General features: G+C 33.0%; 1 protein-coding gene across 11 annotated transcripts in view; it reads left to right on the forward strand.

The window, feature by feature from the left end:
- Positions 1-20,364, forward strand: part of Dmd (dystrophin) — a 2,242,690-nt gene that overhangs the window by 1,603,422 nt on the left and 618,904 nt on the right. For all 11 annotated transcript variants that reach the window (XM_052732199.1, XM_052732319.1, XM_052732309.1 and 8 more), the window contains one exon: positions 1,777-2,009. In XM_052732199.1, coding sequence (XP_052588159.1) covers positions 1,777-2,009 — 233 coding nt within the window. The remainder of the gene's footprint in view (positions 1-1,776; positions 2,010-20,364) is intronic.

The following is a 20,364-nucleotide window of genomic DNA, read 5'->3' on the forward strand; positions in this document are numbered from 1 at the left end:
TAAATAGCAAGAAAACTTAGACATACTCTACATTTTGACTTTTCAGAAACTAATATTTACAGTTTATTGTTAAATGTAGGATTCATTGTAGGGGAGGCTGGGGGGAGTGGGAGGAGGGATGAGAGGGGGAATCTGTATTGGGTATGTAAAATGAATTAAAAAATTTAAATAAAAAAAAACCCATGAACTTGCAATGGTTATGACTATATGGACAAGACTTGCACATTTTTCAATTCTGACATCTCCAACACTTTTCATTCTGCCTTGCTCTTTTGTCTGTGAGAAGTGTTGGATGTCCCTGAGACGTTAGAAAGAGAAGAAGCATCCTTTCATCTCTCTTATCTTCTTAATCAGAAGACCACCAAAAAAGTATGAGTAATAATGCAGCCACTGAAATGAACATATTATCACTCATAGTATAAATGTGCACATCTTATTTTTTATGTTCTTTGAATAGCTCCCTTATCCACACCTATGAGATCTTCTGCCAAGATGCCATTTCCAGCTTTTTCTGAATGCTTCCCTTCTGAACCGCATTGTCCACTATTTCATTGCTGCTGCTCCCCCAGCTATAACAGTGTTGTCACCTTTGTCTATAAAACAGATCAACCGTTGACTCCTTTGTCACTGGCTTCTGATGACCCTTCTGTATGTTGTTACCTGGTATCATTTCACACCAGCACATTCATATTCATCTCAGCATCATTTAGTCAATAGAGAGCAGCACACAGATTGCGGACCGAGTTTACCCCAATTTTCCATATTTCCAGTCCTCATCTCTTACTTGTCACCATATTTTTAAAAGTATATTATAAGCAACTAAGTACTTATAAAATAGTAATACTTAACATTAATGACTAGCTTATTAGCACCTTGCTAATATTGTGATAATGACCATGATGATGATGATGATGATGATGATGATGATGATGATGATGTTGATGACAATAATATTGTCTGGCACTGATGTGTGTACATTGCTTGTATTATCATTGAGTTCACACAGCTTCCCCTGTGACATTTACTCTGTTATTTTTCTTCCCTTATTGAGGAGAAAAGCTCAAGAGTAGAGAGGTTGAATAACTTAAGCAAGGTCTCAGAGTTCCTAAGGCAGACCACAGGATTCTCACCCATGTGTCTTGCTGAAGACTTCACATCTTGTCCATTAAAATATTCAACACTATTAACTTTAATTTAAAATTTTAATGACCTTGAAATAGTGTTTCATATTGAAAAAAACTTTACTAGCTATCACTTTTCAAAAATAATATACCTTGCTTTTTCTTCACTGTTATTTACTTTATTGCCAAAACAAAAGATAAAATGTGATGTGTTGCCACTGTAAGGTACAGAGAGTTTCTTCCTAGTAAGTACTTTTATTATTCAAGGAAATCCGAAGACAGAAATATGACCTTATACAATCTTTAGTTTTTCCTTTTCTTCCTTGAATGGGCAATAAATAGATAAATCTTACCTGGAAATGTCCTAATAGCTCTGTTTATAAACTTCACAGTCTATATGATTCTTACTGAAAAATTATTTAAATTGGTAAGACAAGAAAATAAGATAAAATATGTTTAAAGATTACTAAACATGTTTGAATATTATATAATCTATGCCCTATCAAGTATTCACATTGTTAGATACATTGCGAGAAATCTTGACTCAAACTGTTGGCTATCAACTAATGTTCCTTTATTGTTACTGAAATTGACTCTTTTGCTTATGTTTCTCATATCTCATCTCTTCTTTTCTTCCTTCTTTCAAAAACACTAGCTTCTAGTCAGACTGTTACTCTAGTGACACCGCCTGTGGTTACCAAGGAAACTGCCATCTCCAAACTAGAAATGCCATCTTCTTTGCTGTTGGAGGTACCTGCTCTGGCAGATTTCAACCGAGCTTGGACAGAACTTACAGACTGGCTTTCTCTGCTTGATCGAGTTATAAAATCACAGAGGGTGATGGTGGGTGATCTGGAAGACATCAATGAGATGATCATCAAACAGAAGGTATGGATAAAACAATAAGTAGAAAATATGTCACATTTTCACTTGCTATTTCCCGCTTCTTTATGACTTACCACCAGTTTTTAGGCTACTTTTTTTTCCTGTTAACAAACACACTACTCAGTATACACTGAAAAACCTAAATATGACCAAAGACATGAATGAATTTTCCAAAATAACCATAATTTAAAAGGGGCGGAATGAAGGTAAAACACATAAATCTTACAAGTATAGGTGGCTCCGTTAAAATCAATGAACAACTGTTTGTTTAAATGTCTTTAATACAAAATAATTAGATCAATTGAGCTGATTACATTTAAATTGTTTGTTTTGGCACTATGCAGCTATAACATATTACAAAGATGAAGATAATAATCTGGAACTTGTTTATTATTCACTCCTCTGAATTGTCTGTGCTAGGATTCTACCTCAAGTGGTAAGGATAATTGAAAATTAGAAATAAATAAGACAAATAACAAAATACAACATATTTTAAATATCATGGATCTCAATATTAGGCTTTAGGTCTCATCATATTAAAATAAACAAATTTTAATAATGCAACATCTCATTTCTCACCCTCATTGAAATCTGTTTGGTGAAATTATCCAATCAGTTAGAAACTAAAGAATGCATTGCTATAAATGTCATTTACCTGGATGCTAAACTGGGCTGTATGTTTTTTCTTTCTCCACGGGTGAGAAATGCAATTTTGAAAGCTTTATACATGATAGTCATTTCACTTGTAAAAACATTGAAGAATTTCTAAAGAAACAATAAATTGTACTGAATGTGTTTGGATGTTAGAGAATTTTCTTTCTTTTTTTGTGTCAAGGAGGGAGCAAGTCAGAGCTAGGAGAACTTCAGCAATTCCATAGTAATAAAATGAATTTGATAATTAAAAAACAAGTAACATTTAAACTACCTTGAAGCTGATGTGGTGGTTAGTGATCGCAAGAAGATTTTTAGTTCAAGGCCAGCCTCTATTTCATAGAAGACTGTGTCTATATCAAAACAAAACAATTTTTCAAAAGTACCTTGTACTCTTTAAGAACCAAATTTAATGGACTTTTGTAATTAATTACAAATGACATGACTGTGGTCAAGTCATTCTCCTAATCTTTTTTAATTCAAAGCACATAAAGACCCCTTCATTCACATTTACCATATAGTTATGGATATTTGTATATTAATATATTTAAGTATTATACATTTTAATTTTTCTACACATTTTATAATGTGTTTGTAGCCACATTTATTTTTCAGGAAAAGCAGCAGATGCTCATAGATGTCCCATACACCTAGTAGATAACAGAAGTATTCTGATCCCCATCTGAATCTTCAGCCTGAATTCCTCCTTGATATGTATACTATCTGTAGTAACAACTGTAACTGAAGTCAGCATTTAGTGGTGTATATGTATTTGCATACATAATCTAGGACAGGCACTTTGCTGAGCATTTTATATTTGCACTTGGATGATACAGAAAAAGAATTATATCAATACTTATATCATATCAGTATTTCAAGGAATATCATTGAAACAGTATATTATAATGCTTAAAGTGCAGGATTTGGATTTGGGGCTTAAGTCTCAAAGCTGTAAAATCTGGAGTGAGTTACTCCACCTCCCTAAACTTCAGATTACCTATCCCTAGGATGTAGATATAACTATGAGCTCTACAGGTTACAAAGAGAATTGTATTATGTAGTCCATGAAAAAAGTTTCCTTCTTTGCATTGCTTACTGTGAATACTCAACTAATGTTAGTAATTAATACTAGGTTCCATGGCAAAATCTAGAAAAATTCGGATTTGTATTATTTTAATCATGTTATTGACAGTATAGCTTCATATAAAAGTCTGTTGCTTTATGGTCATGAGCAGAAGAAAATTTAATCATTTGTGATGAGTTTGTGGACTCAACTTTTGGAGAAGGCATTGATTGGCATTCAGAGTCGTATTCAGTATTCTCCAAAAGAATTAGTCTCTTACAGAAGGATCTCTTAACTCAGTACTCTTCAAAAAGATATGTAAATATAGTTATAGTTCCAAAGCTAATTTAGAAAAGCTCTCACAGAAATAAAGTGGGGAGCAGTGAGGAAGACTCCCAGTGTTATCCTTCTCTTGATAAAAAGTAAGGATGTTTTCCTTGCTTATTTCTTTTGTATTAAAAGTAATTCATAAAAATACGTCTAACTTTTGCCTTTAGATTTAGACCTTTTAATGAATAAAAGAGCTCGAAATAGTGTATGTGCATACATCTATCCATGTGTCTAGCCCGGAATTTAAACCCAAGGGGTCTGGTTCCAGAGTACTGACTGTCAATTATGGTTTTTCTACTCCCCTGAGTTTATTAGTGTGATAATCTCAGGACTATACTCCAGTGAAAATTGAAACCATGGAAGGGAACATGATTAGGAATAACTTCTTAAAGAATTTAAGCAAAACACTAAAGAAGAGGTTAGAAGTAATCATTTAGTGGAAATGGAAACATCACAAACAGAAGGAATGAATTATTCTTTACACAGAAATGGGTAAAAGCAACTTTTTGCCAAAGTTGTGATTTGATGTCATTGAAGTTAAGGTTATGATGAAAAAATGATAAGGCTGAAGAGAAAAGAGGAAGGTTAAACAATGGACTTCCCATGCCCAACAGATTTCTTTGGGGGCCTTGGCATGTGATGACCATCCTTAAATGATTTTTAACAGGAAAGTGTTATCTGGAAAGATAATTTGGTTACTTGTCTGTCAGGCTTCTTTGGGTGCAAGCAACAGAAATTATTATTTTATTAAATGAAACAATGTAAATGTAAGCATTAGCTTAAAGGCAAGGGAACAAGAGAAAGAAAACAATCTAAACCTGCCTGGACACATGGCTACCAGGAACAACTTAAGTTTCTTTATAATACATTATTTTCTTCATTCTTTGTGACTCAGGAACCTCCAGCTGAGTTACTTGGGCCACACCAGTCACCTAACCAGAGGAAAGCAGAGAAACTTCAAAGTCCAAAGTCCCTCAGACTTAGCCAGAGGTGATTTTTTTTCAAGGAAATTGGAATCTATTGACAATAGATAAGACAAAGATTCTCAGCAACCAATAAATAATCAATGTCCACTGACCTGATATAACAATAAGTAGAGCAGGGTAGAGAATAGAGCAAATATGGTTTATGAAGAGATGATTCTCATTACATAGCAAATGGTTAACTACCTCAACTGTGATATTATCCAGACCCCAAATAACTTATATGCCATTAACCCACCTACAAATTTGGTGGACAATTTAATTCAGTGATTTCACTTCTGATAAGTGTAGATTGATTGGTGGATAATATGAATGAAATGTGGTGAGGAGGTTCCATTTTTAATATATTGCAATTTGGAGGTATGTTATGATTTGTAACTGCAAGACATCAGAAGCTAGGTACAGTGATGTAAAAAGCTGTATTATGGCCCAAGGAGAAGTTAGGATTGAATTTATAAGATTCAGATAATAGCTTAATCATTCAATAAAGTCATGTATTACCCTCAGAAATGCTACAAGGCTATAGCATTTGAATGAGCTAGCTTTTAGTAGCTTTAGACTTTAAACTTTAAAATTATATATCTTATACAAAGCTTTTGTTCTCCTTATCATGAGGTTTTAAATTAAATTCTTGTCTTTAGAAATGAGGGGCAGCTAGAGTTTTGAAATACAAATAATTTTACTAAGTGAATTATGTTAAGCAAATGAAGACGAAAGTTAAAATTACAACTTTATTAAAAAATGAGTATGTGGCAATTTGAAAAATTAACCAACTCTACTGATAAAATTCAGACTAGGAAATAGACTGTTATCGTTCAGAGGAATAGAGATTCATTATATATAAATTAAGCCTTTAAAAGTGGAATTTGGGCAAAGCTCAAACTTCTTAAAAGTTCAAAATAATAACATATATGGGTTTTAATATGTATTTTAGTATCATAAAAATCTGATTGAGAAACACTACTCTCTTTTTAACACATGTTCAAATACAATTGCTGGCAAGCAAAATTCTTCAAACAATAAGTAGTACTATTCTCTTTTTAAAATTGTTACTTTTTAACTCTGGCCATATCTGTACAGAACCCATTTAATGAGTGGCTCCATAATCATTTTGATAATTCCTGTTAAATACATTTACCCAAAATTTGATGACAAAAAGTTTCTCCAGAGCCTGTAGAAGTATCATTGGAATAAGGTATGGAGATTAAAATAACATTGGTTGTTTAAGCTAAAATTAAAACAAAATTGAATGGTGTTTTTGATTTTGTCCTAATTTTTTGCCAAGATCCTGGCAGAAAATTTGTGATACACTTGCTTTCACTACCGAACAATAGAAAAGAGTTATAGACAGTTTAGTGGATTGGTCTAAGGTCATTTAGTAAATGCAATTGTCCTAACATGAATCTAGACTTTTCAAAAGTACACCATGCTTAATTTCTGACTCCTTTGTTTATATATTTTTTTGTAAGAAAAATAACAGCACAATGAATTAAACTCAGTTTATTCCTCTGGGTATCTGAGACATTTCATATGCTGCAAGACAGCAATCTTAGGCAAGGATATTGATTATTTGGGGTTTTGTGTTCCTTTTAATAAAAAATCCATCCTTTATCATCTAAGTTCTTTTCTGTACAACCTTATGAAGCAGCATAACAAAGTATGCTATTCTTGTATACACAGAAGCTATGTTTTGCATTCTGCAAGAAAATAATGTCATTACTCGTTTGGTAAAAGAGATTTGCAAATTTTGTGCTTCAATTATCTTCCAACAAATGAACATGTTTCCAGTAGACAGCTTGTTACCCTTGGATCACTGCTTTGCATTCTTTTCTTAGCTAGTGGGAGCCAAATTCACTATTACCTTGCGTATTAGTAATATAATGATGACAAAATTAAAGTCCCTTTAAGTAAAAAAAAATCATGAGTTTGAAATACACAGGAAAATATAACTCTTATAACTTTTATTATAAGCTTTATGTGGAAAATGATACCATATACATAATTTTCGTAAAGGTAGACAAGCTATCTGATGCCACGTATTTCGAAGTCATGAATATCTTTGTGTACTTCAGTTCAATTCATTGTGAAATTTTCTGTCAAAATATTATCAAGACATTTTGAATTGTTGTATTTAAATGAGTTCAGATAAAGGATAGTACAGTATTTTTTCAATGAAATACCCATAGCATCCCCATAAAAAAATTGCCTTTATTAACAGTGAATTCTATTTAGAAATTTTCTTGCTTGAGCCTACGGTCTTTTTATAGCAAATTGTTTTTATTATTTTCAAAGATGGAGTATTCTCTAATTACTGTAAACAAGCAATAAGGGCTTTAATTAAATGTTTTCTACTTTAATTTTTGAAAGGAGTATATTGTTATCATATCCTAAATTTTAGTGCATGCCTTTCAGATTTTTATGCTTCACCTTAATTTTAGACCCTTAAGACTAGTATTGAAGCTACAAAGTGTTAGGATTTAAGTTCTTCTTACCCTTAAATCTAGGGCAGAGCTAATGTCATGTTATACATGGTTATTTTATCATTTTGCCTTCTATCAGGATTTGAAACCCCATATTAACAGCTCAATTTAGAATCAAGTAGGGGCCAGGAAGAAAAGAAAGTGAGAGAGAGAGCTATGTAAAGGTTTCAATTTGATTTCTTTCTATTTGGTAGTGAATCAATGGAAATTCAATGATTAAATCATATGTCATTATAAACAAAAGTGCTTTGCATACTTATCCACACATTTCTTTAGAGGATTACTTTTGTACATATGTATGTATATATGCATACATATTCACAATTCAATATTTCTTGATAATATTTTGACAAAAAAATTTACAGTGGATTGAATTGATATACACAAAGAGATGCATTTGTTTTTGTAACTTTGAAATATGTGGTTTCATATAGCTTGTTTATCTTCTCTCTATATATATAGAGAGAGGATAAATATATATATAGAGAGAGATAGAGATAGATATAGATGATATAGATATAGATATAGATATAGATGATATAGATATAGATATGGATATAGATACAGTAAATTTTAGCCCAGACAAAGATAAACAGTGAACTGTGGAACACTATTTTTAAAATTTTTTAAAAGGGAGGGGAAGGAAGCTAGGGCTGCCTCTCAGTAGTAGAGTACTTTCCTATCATGTGAAAGACCCTAAATTGCATCCAAACACCACAAAATGTATATCAACTGCCCTTTAAGGACTTTTAATATAAGATTACATTTTCATTCATCTGTTATTTATTGAACAATTGTGACACAGCTCAGTGTTACCCATTCTTAAACATTCAAATTTAAAAAGCTTTAAACAATTGTTTAGAATATAGCCTCTTTAAGGGAAACAGAATTGACAAAAAGTATTCATTGTCACAAAAAAGGACTATAACTATTTCACTTAAATACACATTAAAATAAATGACAACATGAATTATTATTTAGTTTCTTTTTCTAAATGTGTTACTCTTTTTCTTTTATAAGGTAACACTGAGTTGTATTTCTTCTCCCTTTTACTGTGGGAGTGAAAATTATGTTATTTGTTTTGTATGAATCATTTTACATATCAGTACTTCAGAAATTAATCAGTAATTTCCATAGCAATCATAGTTGCTTTCATTTTGAAAGAGAAACAAAAAGATATAACTGTTTACATGTATCTTTTTATGAATTTATTGAAAACAATATTTGGCTTTTAAGAATTATTAGAATCATTTTATTTAACTTACAAAATAACTTTGAACATAATCCTAATAATATACAAACAATTTCAGGGTTTTTTTTGTATTTTATATTCTGCATGAACAAGTAACATAATAGGTAAGAATTACACATCTCTTATGATTTATTCAAGGAAAGAATATAATATGTATTATTTATCTCACGAATTGAAAGGTTTTATTGCAATTATGTATTTTCTATTCAATTATGGAAGCAGAATAAGCATTGCAGTGATTAATTTAATTACACCATACTAATTTTATGTATACCCATCTCTAGTCTTATATGTAAACTCTCTAACTAGAAATAATAAAAATAAAATTCATGGAAAGATTTAGAGTAAAGTAATATATGTTAGTACTTCTCATCTACAGTTTTAATTTAGAGAGTTTAAGTTACCTATGGTCAGTCATGATGTAAATTTTAAACGAAAAATTTCAAAATTAAACTGTTCATACTTTTCAGTTAGTCATTGTTCTGATTACCATGAAGAATCTCTTGCCATTTTTCTCTACCTACAGCATGTAGGCCATCACTTTGTCCCATATGTCCCTGTTGGTCTTTTGGTAACTGTGTTGATAATCATTATCAGATCCTCTGTTGATATCATAGTGCTTACCCCATATAACATCCCCCACATTAACTTACTAATTTTCCTAAGATTCAAAGGTACTGATGCTAGCAACTTCAGCATCTCAAAGTGAAGACAAATGCTTTCTTTAAGTCTAAAGCTCTTTGTTGAAGAGGGAAAGAAAAAATCATGTACGAGCTTATGATGATTTATAGTAAGTGCAAAAGTCTGTGGAATTGTCAAGAAATGAATCTCATGCTAATTTTCCTATCTCACTTTCAACAACAATTGTGAGAGCCATAATATGTGATGAGTTCTTAGTCAAGATGGAGGAAAGGTATTAATTTACAGAGCTTAAGTAATCTGCAGTTTTAGGCTAACATTATAGGTCTTGGAACATGTTCCTTGTGGATAAGGGGATGATTACTAAAAATAAACTAAGTTGACTCTAGTTTAAAAAATAGAGAAAAAAGAATAATCCTCACTTGACTCCTTCATGCTTTTATCCTACATATAAAAAGTACTGAATTATAGGGAGAGGTGGACATAATCTGTAGCAACTTTATTGACCCAAAACTTTTTGTCATTTCATAGCATAGGAAATAATTTTTAAAAAGCTTCTAGAGATTGATTTGAGTGATAGAAACACCAGACTGCCATTTTGTTATGCTTACACAAGTTTTATTGTATTTTTTTGAAGTTACATACTAGGCATTAGACAGTAGAAGAAGATGGATATTAGGGCCAGATAACAGTATTTGGAGAGAATGGATGACGGCAAGAAGCTATATGTAAGGGTAATTTTTAGTTAAAAAGTTATATAAAAAAATAAGAATGTAGATTATTTTAGGATCAAGACACTTTTAAGATGAAAATCATGCATCTATTTCAAGGTGTGAATTTCTTCAAGATCCTATTATGAAGTGACCACACCAAGGAAGAAGTTCACACTCCTTCAAGTTGATTGTAATAAGGAGAAATATGTAGTAGACAAACTGCTCAGAGCATGGAAGCCTTTGAGGGGAATTTCTGTCTTTCCTGTGAAATATATTTGGATCAATCTAACTTTAGTCTTTTAAATCAATGATGCTCTGAAAAGCTATTTTCTCCATTAACTACACGTTTTGATGAAAGTCTTCTACTTTGCTTTACCTGTTCTATTCTGATGTTTTGTGTCTTTACGTCTTTCCACTTGAAATGGATTTAAACCTCGTTAAAAACAGGCTGACCACATATATGTTTTGAAAATATTTGGCATTACTTTATTTTCACGAAGGTAATAGTTGTACTTAGCATTTGGAGTTTAACAATCTCTTAAAGAGGCATATTCATATATATGTTTATTTTAATTGTTGAATTCAGCCCAGTTTATCTTGGGTCTTGGTCAATGAATGAAAAGGTTTTGAGAATTAAATTTACTACATTTAGAAAAAGCAATTAAATATCTGGAACTCTCAGAATGTTAGAAGCTGAAGGCTCTCCCCACTAATCAATACTCTTCAGTTTACCATTGCCTGGCTGCATATGACAAAATTCTCACTACCTGTGGCCTATCTAGATAGGACAGTATTAGTCTCACAAGTTAAAAATAGAATGATGCATCTCAGGGTTGTGAAAATACCATAAACCATATATCCCAAATCCTTTCTCCACCCTCAGCTGCTTTCCAAATATGGCTTTCTCTCCAGTGTCCTTGAGGTGGCTACTCTGCCCGCAGGCACCATGTCTGTGTTTTAAATGGAAGGTGGAGGAAATGGGCCAAGTGAAAACATGTTCTAAGTAGGTCGCTCTGTTTCTAAGGAAGGCAAAAGCTTCTGGCAGCATTCATACAGAAGTCTACCTATTCCAACCTGTTCCAAACTGCCAGAGATCCTAAGAGGGTTGAATATTTTATTAGAGTGTCTTTCTGTATTCATAATTCAAAATGAGAAAATCAGTGACCTACACTTAAAAACTATCTATTCTGAATAATATTTGGGCGTCTTTTACTTAGTAAAGAAATAATGGATGTTAGGATCCAACTGCCTATGCCTGCCAAGATAATTTGAACCAATGGGTATTCTTTTTTCCTTTTGACTTATTTCATGTTAATTTAGCTAAGTATTCTGATTCAGTCTGTCATCTTAGTTGGCTCTTTACAAAAATGGCATGATGGCGTAATGTAAAGGGGTAATCACCGCTATTAATGTGCAGTGTTAGACCATGGTTACATTACAATATACTACTACTTTACAGAAGTCACTAACAACAGCATAAGACAGAACTTGAAACACACTATCTATAGTTATATTCTCTCTTCTATTCTCAAGAAGCTTCAAAAACAACCACTTATGTTAACAAAACTCTGTGTTGTCCAGTACAGTAGCCACTAGCCACATGTGCCTATTTGAACTTCAGTTAACTAGAATTTTAAATCACTTCTTCACTGATACTGGCCACATGTCAAATACTTAATGGCCAGGGGCTACCACATTGGACAACACAGATATTGAAAATTGTCAATATTGAAGAAAATATCATTAGTCACTGATTCTCAGGATATTATCCATTTAAATTTGCTTCATATATCAAAATAAAATTAGGAAAGAGTAATATCTCTGCCATATTGCACCTGAATATTTTTTAAATTAGAGAAAGAAAAAATAATCACTTTTATAATGACTTACATAACCTGACAGGATCTGAAATTGTGCATTTGCCTCAGTATATATGCTGTGCACTTATCATATTTTATATATTGAACTAATAAGACCCAAACACATCTGTTAAGTTTAAGGGACTATATAGGCCAACAAAAAGACCAATAAGAATATAATTAATAAGCCATATTTGTATAAAATAGATTAAGGACCAAGATTTTCTTTTCCCACGTTGTTATTTTTTTTGTAATACCTTTTCATTCTTTAAGACATGCCTCCTGAGCTCCCACCATATGTCTCAGCACTCACCTAGCCACCCTGGTCTTCCAAGAGCCAAAGATCCTAGACTTTTAATTCCTCCTCACTACCCATACCAACAATAATGATTGCTTCTTAAATTTCTATTGTATGCTACAAAGACATGGAATATAATGATAAAAAATTTACCATGTTTCAATTAACAAGATGGATAAGTCCTACAGATCTAGTATAGAACAGAGCCTACATAGAATATTATATTGCATATTTAACAATTTGCTAAGGGGTAAGTCATTAATTTTTGCTGACATTTCTTTATGAAATTAATATTTCAGCAATCTTTGCTCTAAGCACTTTGTCAATAATCTGTGAAGTTGTTACCAGGATAACATTTGTGTTTCTTACTATAAGGAACCAACCAGCAACTAAGAAACTTTACTTTTCTCTGGAATGAATTATCTGAGAGAAAAAACTTAATACTACATCTTTATGAGAATGGACTTTATATTATATAGTAATTTATATTTAAAACATCAAGTATTAAAGTTTACATGACAGTTTTAAGGAACAGTATATAATATAGGATAATATTTAAAGTAATCAAAAAGACTCAAAACATTTTAGTATTTTCTTGTAACAATCTAGTATCAGAATTTGTAGTTTTTCATATTCTGCTTAAAATGAGCCTTGTCTCTTCAGTGGTCAATTACTGAGAAGTTCACTATAAGAAGAACCATGAGTTCTAATTCTTATTTTTATCTTATTATTTTTGAGTAACATTTTGTTACTCAAAATACAGAATATATTAATAAATTCGTATGTGTGAGTTTTTACTAATATGGATTGATATATGGAGTTAATTTATTTAGATAGTAGGTGTGTGTAGCTAATAAAGTATGGGGAATTGTGCTTGTCAGGGTATCAGGTATTTCAGTAGACCTATAGTTATAAATCCTTGATGTACTGGTTACTTTTCTCATTGCTGCAACCAAATACCTTAGGAGAAGCAACTTAAGAGAGCAAGGTTTATTTTGACACATCCGGGTCCATCAGGAATCAGAGGGAAAGGAAACTGAGCCAGGCTATAATTCTTAGGCCTGCAGCAATTCACTTTTTACAAGGCCCCACCTTGGAATGGTCCCAGTATAATGCCATGTAATAGCACCCACATGATTAAACACTTGAATCTGTTAAGACGTCTCACATTCAAACCACAGTACTTCATATTTCTGAAAATAGTACTCGTTTTCCCTTCAAGGGAACCCATCATGAGATGTGAAAGCTTTTAAAGCAAATGATCTGATGCCATTGTTTCTCCTTTCATTATTTCTGAGAGAAAATCTTATGTACCCCAAGATGACTTTGACCTTGTGATGCTCCTACCACATGTACCCTAATCAGAGGCATGCCTGGCTGATTTATTTTCTTTAGCTTCACTTTGTGAAGTAGCAAACTACTTCCTTATATAAATTATATATAAAACTGAGGTGTTTGAATACTTGCTTCCTAGTTTGTGATGGAATTTGGGAAGGTTATGGAACCTTTAAGAGTTGGAGACTTCCTGACGGAAGTGCATCACAAAGGGTGGGACTGAAGGATTTTCTAGCCTGGCCTTTACTTCTTCTTTGTTCTTTGCATCAAAACTGCTGATGCAGTGTGACCATCTGGCTTCATGCACCATTCTTTCCTTCCATAATGAACTCCATCACTCTGAAACTATTAGTTAAAAGAAGCCCTTAACCTTTTCAGCTGCTTTGTTCAGGACATTTTTATCACAGCAAAAAGAAGAAAAACTGCGACATAAATTGGTACTGAGAAGTGAGGCTTTGAGGTGATAAACTTGACTATGTAATTGCATAAGGAATACAGAAGTGTAGCAGTAATGCCCACGCTACCACCACCCGTTCACCATGTTAGAGCAAGGGGCTGAGGATTAAAGAACAGAGACAAGACAGTGGGTCATTCCTCTCAGCAGAATTTCTCAGCAGAATGACAAATGCCATTTATTGAAAGAGGGAGGAAACCTTAAATACAGGTTTACAGCACAATGGGAGAACCCCGGAGGGCAGAGGTTTGCTACAGATGTTCTACATTCTTGCATTTAAGCTGTTTACACCAAATGCAGGATACACAAAGAACCTCTGGTAAGCATCCAGGAGGAAGGAAACCTTCAGGGAATTCACATATGGAGGACATCTGGTCAAAGTCAGCAAGCAGGGCAACAGCTACCCCAAAACGTGCCCTTCCCTCCATCCCCAGGCCCAACACAGAAGAATTATCAAGTGCTGTAATAAGAGTTTTTATTCATAACAAGTGCTCAGCACTGCAATAAAGAGCAATATTACTAGTCCTGGGGAGATGGCTTCATGATTAACAGCACTGGCTGTTCTTCCACAAGATCCAAGTTCAGTTCCCAGCACCCTTGTTTTTTGGATCACAATTTCCGGAAACACCATCTCCAAGAAAGATAGCACCCTCTTACCCTCTTCTTGCCTACTTAGACACTTGCATGCATGTGGCATACACACACTCACATAAAAATAACAATCACTTTAAAAACAGTATTACTTTAATTTGAACATATGTCCCTCTTCATTGGTAATGCCATGGTAACATTTTTCCTGCCTTTGTTCACATTTATGGAAACAACATGAACTTTATCTGAAGTCAGCATTGTAAAGCCTTGTATATTATTGTCAAGGTATACATCAAATTCTTGATAATATATAAAATATAATATAAAATTTCAGGTTATAAGAGGGTTTTCTGGTCTTTGGTAAAAAATAAATCTCAAATCTGGTGTTGAATATCTTTTATTATATTCTTTAAGAATTCCCTGTGATGATTGTGCTAACCTTTGGAAGAAAACCGTTTTTTTTTTTTTTTTTGACATTTTAATTTTGGTCTAATATAATTATCACATTTTGTATTTTATTTCAAAGTAATCATAGTCATACTTTAAAACAAATATTAATTTTAGATGACTAAATAGGTTGTATGTTACTTCCTCTGGGTAATCATGATATTGTCCTTGGTTAAAAGAAAATGACAGACACTTGCAAGTCCAATTAGTAGGTGTCAAGGTAGAATGCGAAGGCTGGTAAAGAAAACATGCTGGAAAGGTAAGGAGATCAGGGTGACAGGTGGAGGGGAAGATGGGGAGGAAGGAGGATCCAATAGAAGCACTTTGTTTGAAAATGTGCTGCTCTACTACTTCATATGCTAATTTCAGAATTAAAAATTATACAAATGAAAATTTCATGTCTGAGAGAGAATCATGGACATGATAGTGCAGTATTTAAAAGTCCTTTGCTATTTGGTGCTACAAACTGAAAGAGAAAAATCCATGTAGGTTTAATCGAATTTCAGGTACCTCAGAGAATGCATATGCTCTCAGTTGACTGGGATTTTTAGTTGGTTTAGAATGTAGTAAGGGAACTACTCTCTGCTAAGACATTTCAAAGAAGAATCTATTACGTGTCTAAACAAAAGACAACATGACACTCAGTGGCCACAGACAGATATCTTTGACGCTGGGTGATACACAGAAATCTTTCCCAACTTTCACTCTTCCAAAACTTAAGTCCCAAGTTCTGTTTCTTTAACAATAATGATACAGGTAAGGTTGCTTGGAAGTAGTTAATAAAATAGAGGCTAGTATGCAGAGATGTATTTACTTGGAACTCTTTGTTGTGTCAATATGATAGAGGGAGAAGTTAGACTGTCATGAAACTTCAGTAAAGAACTTCAGAAGTAACTGTGGGCCTTGCAAATTTTTATATATCAATAATAAAAGCCCAGGAGGGAACTGGGCTTTGATTAGGTCCACATCAAGTCACACACAGGATATGAGTTACTCAGAAAACAAAACATGAATTTGAACAAGATAACTTTTTATCCATGGCAGTTCCCAAGAAAAGAACTGAATGATTAACCTCATCAGCAGAGTGCTGGTAGATTACCAGGGGAGGCTTGTAGAACAAGATTAGGTCCTGAGCACTGTTCTAATGAATGGCACCACTGACTTTATATAAGTGGTACTGAAGTGCTCCCTTCCCTTCCCATCATGATTAGATACGTAGGATTGGCTACAGAAAGGAATGAATTCTTGTTAGATTCTTTTCTGGCATCAAGATATTGAGCTTATGTAACTCAATATCTTGATGTCTATGTAACTATTGGCAATAAATTCTATTATACAATTTATAAATGAATGATTTTAGGGTAATTGGTTGACATAGTCCAAATAGACTAAGATGAGTTGACACTTGAAGGCTTTCTACCATCAGGACTCTTTAGAGATGGGAAAATATCTATTATTAGGACTCTTAAAAGATGGAAGAGGGGGATTTGTGATTGGTATGTAAAATGAATAAAAAATTTTTTAATAAAAAAGGATGGAGAAATCTGTCATTTCTGAAAGGGAAATGGGATAGTACATCACAGATTTTTACTATACGTAGACTCATTATTTCTATTGGCAACTAGATTAAAAAAATTAAAGATTCAGTTTAGTAGTTTGAAAAATTAAATTATGTATTATGAAATAAAATTTTTTTGCAATATTTTTAATTACACAAACACACACACACATTTTGTAGAAATACATACCGTGTGTGTATTTATAAATATTATACTGATTATGTTTTGTACTATGATTTTACTTTAAGGAGTGTTTTTAACAAGAAAAGAATCCAAATATTAGAAATTTAGATTTCTTTTTTCATTAACATGTTAAATAGAAAAATAATGGCTGTAGAAAAGAGGTGTTTTTTCTTTAAATGAAAAGGATATGTTTCAGTACAGAATTGTATCCTAACTGTGATTACTTAAATATACAATGTTTGCCTTTGGCCAAATTGCTTTCAACGACTTCTTTTATGCCAAATATATTAGACTAATATTTAAAGTTCTTTATTTGTTCTTCTCTCATATTACATCCTAACCATAGTTTACCCTCCCTCCTCTCTTCCCAGACCCTCCCTTACCTCTCTGCTTGAAACCCCTTCATCCACTACTCCTCTCTTAGAAAAGGGCAGGCCTCCCAGGGGTATTAACCAAACAATGCATATCAAGTCATAGTAAGACCAGGCACCTCCCCTCATATGAAGGCTGGTATACACTTCATCTCCTAGAGTCATCTGTTTTTGTATGGTTTTTATTGCTGTAGCTCTGTAGTAGAGCCTGATGTCAGGAATGGGGATACCTCTGGAAGATCTTTTATTGTACAGGATTGTTTTAGCTATCCTGGTTCTTTGTTGTTACTGCTGTTTGTTCGCTTGTTTGTTTTGTCCACATGATGTTGAGTATTGTCTTTTCAAGGTCTGTAAAGAATTATGCTGGAATTTTGATGGGGATTGTGTAAAATCTGTAGATAGCTTTTGGTAAGATGGATATTTTTACTGTGTTAAGCCTACCAGTCCATGAGCATGGGAGATATTTCTGTCTTCTGATATCTTCTTCAATTTCTTTCTTCAAAGACTTGCAGTTCTTTTCATACAAGTGTTTCACTGGCTTGGATAGAGTTACCCAACATATTTTATATTTTTTTGGCTATAGCAAAGGGTGCTGTTTCCCTGATTTCTTTATCAGCCTATTTGTCATTTGTGTTTAGGAGGGCTGCTATTTTTTTTTCAGTTAATCTTGTATCCAGCCACTTTTCTGATGTTGTTTCTCAGATGTAGAAGTTTCCTGGTAGAATTTTTGGGATTGCTTATATATACTATTATATCATCTGCAAATAATGATGCTTTGATTTCTTCCTTTCAAATCTGTGTCCCCTTGATCTCCTTTTAGGTTGTCTTATTGCTCTAGCTAGAACTTCAAGCACTATATTGAATAGATATGGGGAGAGTCTTGTTCCTGATTTTAGTGGAATTGCTTTGAGTTTCTCCCCATTTAATTTGATATTGGCTATTGGCTTGCTGTAAATTGCCTTTATTATGATTAGGTATGCCTCTAGTATCCCTGATCTTGCCAAGACTATTATCATGAAAGGCTGTTAGATTTTGTCAAAGATTTTTTTCAGCATCTAATGAGATGATCATGTGATTTTTTCTTTCAATTTGTTTATATGGTGGATTACATTGACAGATTTTCATATGTTGAACTATCCCTGCATCTTTGAGATGAAGCCTACTTGATCATGGTGGATGATATTTTTGATGTGTTCTTAGATTCAGTTTGCGAGTATTTTATTGAGTCGTTTTGCATCTATGTTCATGGGGAAAATGGTCTGTAATTCTATTTGTTGAGTCTTGTGTGATTTGGGTGTCACAGTGACTGTGGCCACATAAAAGAAATTTGGTAATATTCCTTTTGTTTCTCTTTTGTAAAATATTTGAAGAGTGTTGCCTTTAGTTCTTCTTTGAAAGTATGGTAGAATTCTGCACTGAAAACATCTGGCCCTGGGCTTTTTTGGTTGGGAGAATTTAATGACTTTCTATTTCACTGGGGATTATAGGTCTGTTTAAATAATTTGTCCAGTCTGGATTTAACTTTGGTAAGAGGTACCTATTGATAAAATTATCTTTTTTTTTTTCATTTTCCAATTTAGTAGAGTACAGGTTTTTTTTTAGTCTTTTTTTTTAAATGTTTTTCTTTCTTTTGTAATGACTTCTGATCTTTAAAATACATGGAATAATATATTTATCACATATATAATATAACAGTATTCTAAGTATATATAAAATATTTATAGAACATGTAAGCATATATAGCATATATACTGTTCAAGTATATTTATATATGATACATATATCTATAATTAGTGTTCTAAGTATTTTATATTCCTTTTTTTATTGGAGTACAGGTTTTTAAAGTATGTCATTATGATACTCTGGGTTTCCTTGGTGTCTGTTGTTATGTCCTCCTTTTTGTGTCTGATTTTCTTACTTTTTATACTCTCTCTCTTCCTTTTAGTTAGTTTGGATAATGGTTTGTCTATCTTGTTGATTTTCTCAAAGAACCAACCCTTCGTTTTGTTGATTCTTTGAATTGTTCTCCTTATTTATTTCAGCCCTGAGTTTGATTATTTGCTGGCACATACTCCTCTTAGGTGTGTTTGCTTCTTTTTGTTCTTTTCAGGTGTGCTGTTAAGTTACTAGTATGAGAATTCTCTAATTTCTTTTTGGAGGCACTTTGTGCTACGAAATGTCCTCTTCTCTCCACTTTCATTGTGTCCCATATGATGAGTATGTTGTGCCTTCATTTTTATTGAATTCCAGGAAATCTTTAATCTCTCTATCTCTGCCTTGACCCAGTAGTCATTCAGTAAAGAGTTGTTTAGTTTCCATGAGTTTTTAGGCTTCCTGTTGTTAATTGTTGTTGAAACCCAGCTTTGATCTATGGTGGTTTGAAAGAATACCAGGCGTTATTACAATTTTCTTGTATCAGTTGATGCTTTCCTTTTTACAGAGTGTGTGGTTGATTTTAGAGAAAGTTTTGTGAGATGCTAAGAAGAAGGTATATTCTTTTCTGTTTGAATGAAATGTTCTATAGATATCTGATAGGTCTATTTGGTTCATTAAAACTGTTAATTCAAGTATTTCTCTGGTTAATTTCTGTCTGAATGACCTGTCCATTGGTGATAGTGGGGTATTGAAGTCTCCTGCTATCAATGTATGGGGTACAGTGTGTGATTTAAGTTTTAGTAATTTTTTTTTTTTACAAATGTGGATGCCCTTGCATTTGGGGCATAGATGTTCAAAACTCAGATGTCATCTTGGTGGATTTTTTTCTTTGATGAATAAGAAGTGTCCTTCCCCATCTAGTTTGATTAATTTTGGTTGGAAGTCTATTTTGTTAGATATTAGAATGGCTACACAAGCTTTCTTCTTGGGACCGTTTGCTTCAAAAACCTTTTTCCAAGCCTTTCCAGTGAGGTAATATCTATCTTTGATTTTGAGGTGTGTTTCTTGTATACAGCAGAAGGATAGATCCTGTTTTCATGTCCATTCTGTTAGTATGTGTCCTTTTATTTGGGAATTTAATATATTGATATTGAGAGATATTAATGACCAATGAGTGGTAATTCCTGTTATGTTGTTGTTGCTGGTAGTGGTGGTGGTAGTATGTGTGTGTGATTCCCTTCTTTTGGTTTGGCTGGTGTGAGATTATTTATTTCC

The sequence above is a fragment of the Peromyscus californicus genome, unplaced genomic scaffold, assembly GCF_007827085.1.
Source record: "Peromyscus californicus insignis strain IS unplaced genomic scaffold, ASM782708v3 Scaffold_10__1_contigs__length_136768540, whole genome shotgun sequence".
Classification (NCBI taxonomy): domain Eukaryota; kingdom Metazoa; phylum Chordata; class Mammalia; order Rodentia; family Cricetidae; genus Peromyscus; species Peromyscus californicus.